General features: G+C 39.9%; 1 protein-coding gene across 1 annotated transcript; it reads left to right on the top strand.

The window, feature by feature from the left end:
• Positions 1-3,851: 3,851 nt before the first annotated feature.
• On the top strand, positions 3,852-6,267 carry CYP87A2 (cytochrome P450, family 87, subfamily A, polypeptide 2). Its single transcript, XM_048087898.2, has 9 exons — positions 3,852-4,188; positions 4,262-4,583; positions 4,668-4,817; positions 4,895-5,146; positions 5,225-5,314; positions 5,392-5,470; positions 5,559-5,665; positions 5,744-5,871; positions 5,947-6,267. Exons 1-9 carry the CDS (start codon positions 3,989-3,991, stop codon positions 6,035-6,037), a joined length of 1,419 nt encoding a protein of 472 aa, XP_047943855.1. The 5' UTR covers positions 3,852-3,988; the 3' UTR covers positions 6,038-6,267.
• The last annotated feature ends 1,507 nt before the right edge of the window (positions 6,268-7,774 follow it).

Below are 7,774 nucleotides of genomic sequence, written 5' to 3'. Positions count from 1 at the left end.
CGCCTCCCCTAGACATCCGCTGTGCCGTCTTTTTCCCTACGGGGTGACGGCGATGGGAAAATGAGGGAGCGGTCGGAGCCTCTTCGGCATCGTCAGGGAGGTTGTCGGAACCGGCGCTGCTGCTGTACTCGTCGGCGATGTTGATCCTCTGCCGTTTCGGCCATCCAGTGGCAAGACCTGCACGAAACTTGGCGGAATCCATCAGCACCACATATGCGTCCCAATATTTAAACGCGGAGTACTTCCCGCGCTCGAGGAATTGCTGCATCGACAACGTCTTCACATCCCCCATGGTCTGGTCGCTAATTATCATGCGGCTGTTGTTTTCGTAGATGCCGGCAAATCGGAAGACCGCAGCCCTGATTTGTTCTCATTGCTTCTGGCACTCCTCAGACGTGTATGTCTTCCCATCCGGAAAAAAAACCTTGTAGGCTTTGGCGATGCGAGACCACATGTTGTCGATTTTCTGATTGTTCAACACAATGGAATTATCGCAAACACTGATCCAAGCATTGGACAGCACGACGCAGTGCTCCTCACTCCAAACGGTCCTCCGTTCCTCCTCCCACCGCCTGTGAAGACTCGTCTGCCACCTCCTTGTCCTTCTTCTTCGAAGGGCCCCGATGTCCTCCCGTCGGTGGACTCTGAGTGGGAGGCACCCCCATCGGAGATATACCCAACTCCTTTAGTGAGAAGTGTCATCAGAAGCGAACTGAGACCCCAGTGGATTGGAGCGAATTGGATGATCGGGCCGAGGGCTGCCCCCTCTTCCCCTCACTCTCCTTTCCCTAATATGAACCTTGAGTCATCAAAGCCTTTCTGACTCGGCCTGGCCCGGTCGCCCTACGCGACTGGCCCTTCAAAAGGATCCGATTAGATTCGTCGAGGACAGTCTTTCTCGCAAAGGGATTTCCCTTTGATGATTCGTTATCTTATATAGGATGATACTTTAAGCCATTCCGATTCCGTCGTTGGTCACTAAAACTAAAGCTTACATTAGTAGAAGAGAGAAGCACCCTGAAGTTTACATCCTCATTCTGCCTGGATCCGGTATCATAAGTCATATCGTTTCCACTTTTTCGGGAAAACCGGTTTTCGGGGCGGGATCGAACGGAAAAGAAAGGCTATTTTCCGTTACGGGCTTATTATTTTATTCTAGCGGATCGTCCCTGCTTCTTGGACCCCTTCTTTACCATGGTTTTGAGACAGATTGTGCTTAAAGGTGGCACTTTCAGTAGGCCAGTTAAAGTATGTTCCTTTGGTGGTAGCTTCTTGCTAGGCTATGCCTTGTCTCTCTAAGATTCTAGATTCAATTCAAGGTGGGTCCTGTCAGTGTAAGGAGTCTCGAGGTTGCCTTGTTCATACTAACGAGATTGAATTAGGGGAGTACAGGTGTGGGAAGCACCTGTCAAAAAGTCAAGAGTGGGCCGATAGACATTGTCCCCGGACAGTTCAGGGACCCCCACTCTACTACCCCCCGCAGCGGCAGGCTGCCCCTGCATCATCCCACTCTCCATCATCCTATTCTCCATCATCCCGCTCATGCCCGCCATCTGGGGCATCATCAGGGGCATCATCCCACTAACCCCCTTCATCCCCGCACTCATACCCACCATTTGGGGCATCATCCCTGCCATCCCAGCCTAAGGGTACATATTGTAGTACTCGGGCATCATCCCCGCCATTTGGGACATCAGTCCGGCCATCCCGGCAGTATTCCCGCCCATCCCACCTCCAACGAGGAACGTCGGAGTTTGCGATTCGCTCGTGGCTGGAGAGTCGTTGTCGTGCTCCATTTATCTTGAATAGAATTGAGAGTGGAGAGAGAGAGAGAAAAACTCGTTAATACAAGTGGTGCAAATGAAAATAAAGTGGAACGAGCCGTATATATAGAGTTTTGAAAAAAAAAATTGAAAACACCGCTCGTCCGTCTGGAGCCCACAATACCGGACTAGCGGACGGACGAGAGGACGGACGACCGTGTTATCCGACGGACAAGAGGTCGTCCGTCTGCCTCTCACCGGTTGCAGTAGTGGACTAGCGCGGCGGACGAGCAGCTCACCGATCGCTAGTCCGCTTGTTAATCCACTATTGTGGATGCTCTTAGATCGGCTAATACCCTTTATTTTTCCTTTTTTGACAAGGTAAAACTCATGATCCTTTTTCATATTGACGTAAAAGACAATGGTACGCATAGGGTAGGTTTACAATTATAACCTTTGACAAACCAAAAGTAGTTGATCGATCTAAAGGGTAATTTAGACATTGCATATTAAATCTTTAATTGGGAGTCAAATATGTAATGCCCTTTTGGCTGCATCAATAAGTACGACTTCTATTTGAGCAAAGAGCCGCGATTAATTAAGCAAAGAATAAAGGTGCATTAAACTTATGATTAATAAAAATATAATATGGAGTATTCAGGTTTGAATGTCCCTTTACAGTAAAATTAGTGAATGTGCACACGAGTGTAAAGGGGACAATCACTAGACAAAGTTTATTGATCGTTGTGCACTCCTCTCTCTCTAAATAAACCACCCCTTAATTCCTGCCTACACAATTTAATTCTACTATTAGTATATATTTAATCGATAGCTTAATTCTATTATAAACAATATTATTTTTCACTCCAACTCTCATCTCCAATAAATTCATTCAGTAATGTATATTATTAATTTTGCAATCCAATTAATTTTGTCAGTCGTTATTCCAATTGTACTCAACCAATAACTTCTATTAGTACCAATTAATATTTCATACTATTACACTCACCCTTTAAAATATAGTATGATCCTGTAGTCAAAAGGAAACATAAAACGCCATGATCCACAGTAAACCTACCTATAATTGAGCCCGTGGCTCAAAAGGCTACGAAATTTGACCAAATTGGGATGTTAATTACAGAAATTCTTCTTAACAACCACTTACAAATTCTTGATATGAAAATCCAGAAGACAACGTTGTTTAGTATGAATGCTGATGTTATTAAGATTCAGAATAGGATACGAAACAATATATATGTATGTACAGCTGCATAAGATCTAAGATTAGATCCAAATCCAAATAAAATACTAACAAATTTTCACCAAAAATGGTTAAGGGATTGGAAGCTACTAGTTTTGATTCAAACACAAGTTTGACTATACAAGGCCAATGGATTAAGTGTGGGTTCAAAACTAATTAGTGTTGTTAACTGAAAACTAATTGTAGACATTTAGATCTAATTAAATCTAATTAGAGTTTGTATCAAGTAGGATTTATTTATGACATTTAGGACGGATAGAAAAGATATTAGTAGCAAATAAGGTGACAACCTTCAGATTCTTTCCATATGCTTGTTTCCTACCAAGTTGGTCAGAAGCATGTATCAGTTACAACCAATAATATTTCTGCTAATTAATAAATAGCAAGTCAAATTTACCCATAACAATATTGTATAATAGTCTATGTTTAATTTTCACCATTGAGAAGTTGTGAGGTATATACTTATATATGATCAAACTTGATGTTGTATGTATAATGTAGTATCCCATATTGCATTTACCCTGAACCATTTATAGTTTATACTATTTGTAATGCATTATATTAGCGCGTAAGTATGTATATTATATACTATAGTATATTTTAATAGAGATGTAATTAGTATCCTTCAAGTGTAAGACTCACCGTCATGCTAGCTAGGCTTTGGGGCATATTTTATGAAGGTGTTGACAAAGGATAAGGAGTTTGTGTGTAGACAAAATGGCTTTGTATAATTTCACTTATTTAAAACTAGTTCCAGATTCTCTGCCCCCCTTATTTAAGCCACCACCACCCTTCCCATTTTAATACTATCACATACATAACTTCTCTCCTCATCTCTTCTTCCTGGAAACTCATTCCTCATCTTCACCATTCTCTCTCTCTCTCTCTCTCTCTTTCAAGAAGAAGAAGAAGAAGAAGAAGAAGAAGAAGAAGAAGAAGAGGAAGAATAAGAAGAAAAATTGCAATGTTTCCACCACTTGTGTATGTGATAGTGATATTGATCATAGCCTTACTAAACTGGCTCTACAGCTGGAGAAATCCAAGGTGCAATGGAGTACTCCCACCTGGTTCCATGGGCTGGCCTCTTCTTGGAGAATCCTTCAGCTTCTTTTCCCAAAACACTAGTTTTGGCATTCCTCCTTTTGTCAAGGACAGGATGCAAAGGTAGCCAATCAATCGTGAAGTCATTCATGTATTATTATGTAGTAGTAACTATTTGACAATGCTGGTGAATCAGATATGGACCTGTGTTCAAGACTAGCTTGGTGGGAAGGCCGGTGATAGTCTCGACGGATGCAGATCTCAATTACCTGGTTTTCCAGCAAGAGGGGCAGCTGTTCCAGAGCTGGTATCCAGACACATTCACAGAGATATTTGGGAGGCAGAATGTTGGCTCATTGCATGGATTCATGTACAAGTACCTCAAGAACATGGTGCTCAAGCTCTTCGGCCCCGAGAGCTTGAAGAAGATGCTTCTGGATGTCGAGCAGGCCGCCAACGTGAGCTTGAAGAGATGGTCTATGGAGGGTGTTGTTGATGTCAAGGAAGCAACTGCAAAGGTGATTGGTGATGAGGAAAAACATCAAAATCAATCAAGCTTAGCTTCAGTTTAACTCATTTTTGTTGCTTTTGATTTTTGGCAGATGATCTTTGACCTCACAGCAAAGAAGCTGATCAGCTATGATTCCGAATCGTCTTCTGAGAATCTGAGGGAAAGCTTTGTAGCTTTCATACAAGGCTTGATCTCATTTCCACTTGACATTCCTGGAACAGCCTATCACAAATGCTTAAAGGTATGTTTCTGCACCTACCAGTCTTGATTGTGCAGAGCGACGAAAAATGAGTTGTGTTTTAATGTGTGTGTGATCAGGGGAGGAAGCAGGCGATGAGGTTGCTGAAGAACATGCTGCAGGAGAGGCGGGAGAGGCCAAGGAAAGTGCAAGGCGATTTCTTCGACTATGTGTTGGAGGAGCTGCAGAGGGAGGACACCGTGCTGACAGAGGCCATTGCATTGGATTTGATGTTTGTGTTGCTTTTCGCTAGCTTTGAGACCACTTCTTTGGCTCTCACTCTTGCTACGAAGCTTCTCTCAGATCATCCTTTGGTTTTGAAGCAACTGAGGGTGAGTGAGTTCATTATTTGATACTACTACAATTCTAGTACCATTGCTCTAGTTTATTACTACTTGTTTGCAATGTAGGAAGAGCACGACGCGATTATTAAACAGAAGGGGGATGCAGATTCTGGGCTAACATGGAGTGACTACAAGTCTATGAAATTCACATTTCAGGTGTTTGTAATTTGCCATGGAAATGTTGTGATTGATGTGTTTGAGTTTAGTTGAGAATTTGGAATTTGGAAGTGCAGGTGATCAATGAAACAGTGAGGCTTGCAAATATAGTGCCTGGGATTTTCAGGAAGACATTGAGAGAGACCAAATTTAAAGGTGTGGATCAGCTCTCGTTTCGACCCGTGTGTGTTGGTCTTACTCTTATATGGATAGTAGTGAAACATGGTTGTTTGTAATGGTGTAGGGTATACTATTCCAGCCGGGTGGGCCGTGATGGTTTGCCCACCGGCTGTGCACTTGGACCCGAGCAAGTACAAGGACCCCCTTGACTTCAATCCATGGCGGTGGGAGGCAAGTACACATACACAACGCGTGTGCAGCATAACATTACTTTACCGTATATAAATTGTACTAATTTCGAACGTGCAGGGAATTGACACGAATGGGGCCTCGAAAAACTTCATGGCGTTTGGAGGGGGAATGAGGTTCTGTGTGGGAACGGACTTCACGAAGGTGCAAATGGCCGTGTTTCTACATTGCCTTGTCACCAAATACAAGTAAGAAATCGCATCATACAACTCTTTTAAAAACCTCGGACTTCATTAGGAACTGATATGTTTTGCGTGCAACAGATGGGATCCGATCAAAGGAGGAAATATTCTACGAACTCCCGGATTGCAGTTTCCAGATGGATTTCACATTCAAGTTTCTGAAAGAGATTGAACAAATGTGGAAGGGGTTAATTTCATCTTCTCCTCCAAATGTGAGGAAATTTTGATCCGGAAAAGTGTGAAAGGCTCTTTATACTTTTGTCAGGAAATGGAATGTTAGAGAAATAGGAAAAGAAAAGGTTGTTGGACTTAGATATATATAGGATATATTATCTCAGAGTATGTATTAGATGTTCATATTTGTGGAGTATTATATAAGTCTTTGTCGTATATTATTTTTAATCACCTGGTCCACATTTTTACCATGTATTTGCAATGGAGTAATATGTTACCGTTTTTGGTACTTTTGGTCAATTTTATATAATTTTCTAAGTAATAAAAATACGTTTACATTGTTGATTAGTTAAACAAAAGAAATTAAGCATATAATATAAAGAGGGGTTCACTGAAAGTGAATCATAGACAAAACAGAGAAAAGATTAGGACTTTGAAGTAGGAAGACATGTCATCACCAAAGTTATCTTAAACAATCTTCCGATCTAATATCCCAACTTGTTCTAGATGCCAAAGAAAGTAGCAAGACGCATCATATCCAGTTGTGGAAACGATTCTAAGAAGGAATGTGAAAATTGGAGCAACATTTTGCTAGGGTGTATTAAAAAATATGCTTCTAACTATTTTTTGTTGTGTAATTTTCTTATTTCTAGAATTAGTTATCACATGAATTGTCATTTATTATTAGGGTTACTGGTGTCTAATTATCAGGCAAAGCTATGGTACAATTCTACATAATAACAATAATAGCCATTCATGAATATTGGAATGTGAAAAATTCATACATATTGACAAGTCTAAGTAATGTATGACTAACATTGCATGCTTAATGTTATTTGTATAAATTTAGAAAGAAATAATCATTGATCAAAGTAGTGCATGATAAATTTTTCCTGATTTTGCATTTGAAGCTTGCAAATTAAAACAAATTCACAAATAAAGATCTATTTAGTTGATTATACGATTTAATCTGTGATATTCTGATTCATGAACATAAATATGTTACATGCCACAAACATAGGTAAATCACATAAATAATTAAATAATAATATGTGATTTCAATGAATTAGTAACATACCAGTTAATTGTGGAAAGAATCAAAGGTTGTTTGATACGTCTCCACAAAACGTCTACATACTATATTCTATATCTTCTGATAAGTTTTTTGAACTTTTTATTTGATCAAGAAAAGCTTATCATATAATGTACGAACTTGATTGGAAATGACGAGATAGAATAGCTATATAGAATGAGATAAAGAACTTTAGCCAAAAAAGAGCCGGAAAGAAATTCTTTCAGAAAATAAATCAAATTTTTTTAATTCCCTTGATATGGAATTTTTATAATTCTATTTTTGAAAGCAAGGGGTTTCAGTTATCTTCTCTCTCATGTCTATTTTCCTTTATATAGAACTAAAATGATCAAATAAATAATCTATGGATGTTGGACTGAGGTCTGAGGCACACCTGTTGGCTCTCTCTAATTAAACTAAGCCACAAAATATAATCAATTAGTGCAGTAGAATAGGATTGACTCTGAGTCTAATCTCAAATTTCGAATAATCTGGAATTCCTCTTTAATTTAGTTATTTTGTGCATTTAAGATAAAAATATTTATTAACTAATTTAAGTCTGCTGCTGATTCTTATTAATCAATTTTTTTTGGTCAAAAGTGATCCAGTTCAAAAATACTACTCCCTCCATCCCCTATTAAGAGTCACATTTTTCCATTTCGG

The sequence above is a fragment of the Salvia hispanica genome, chromosome 5 (genome assembly GCF_029641045.1).
Source record: "Salvia hispanica isolate PSC_SH4W2 chromosome 5, Shi_PSC_v1, whole genome shotgun sequence".
Lineage (NCBI taxonomy): Eukaryota > Viridiplantae > Streptophyta > Magnoliopsida > Lamiales > Lamiaceae > Salvia > Salvia hispanica.
This window is presented reverse-complemented; position numbering and strand designations above follow the sequence as displayed.

Excerpts from the sequence above, each read along its gene's own strand:
- CYP87A2 (XM_048087898.2), top strand. The coding sequence starts at position 3,989 with ATGTTTCCACCACTTGTGTATGTGATAGTGATATTGATCATAGCCTTA. Across the intron at positions 4,584-4,667 it reads TCAAGGAAGCAACTGCAAAG|ATGATCTTTGACCTCACAGC; the intron begins GTGATTGGTGAT and ends GATTTTTGGCAG. Across the intron at positions 5,147-5,224 it reads TGGTTTTGAAGCAACTGAGG|GAAGAGCACGACGCGATTAT; the intron begins GTGAGTGAGTTC and ends TTTGCAATGTAG.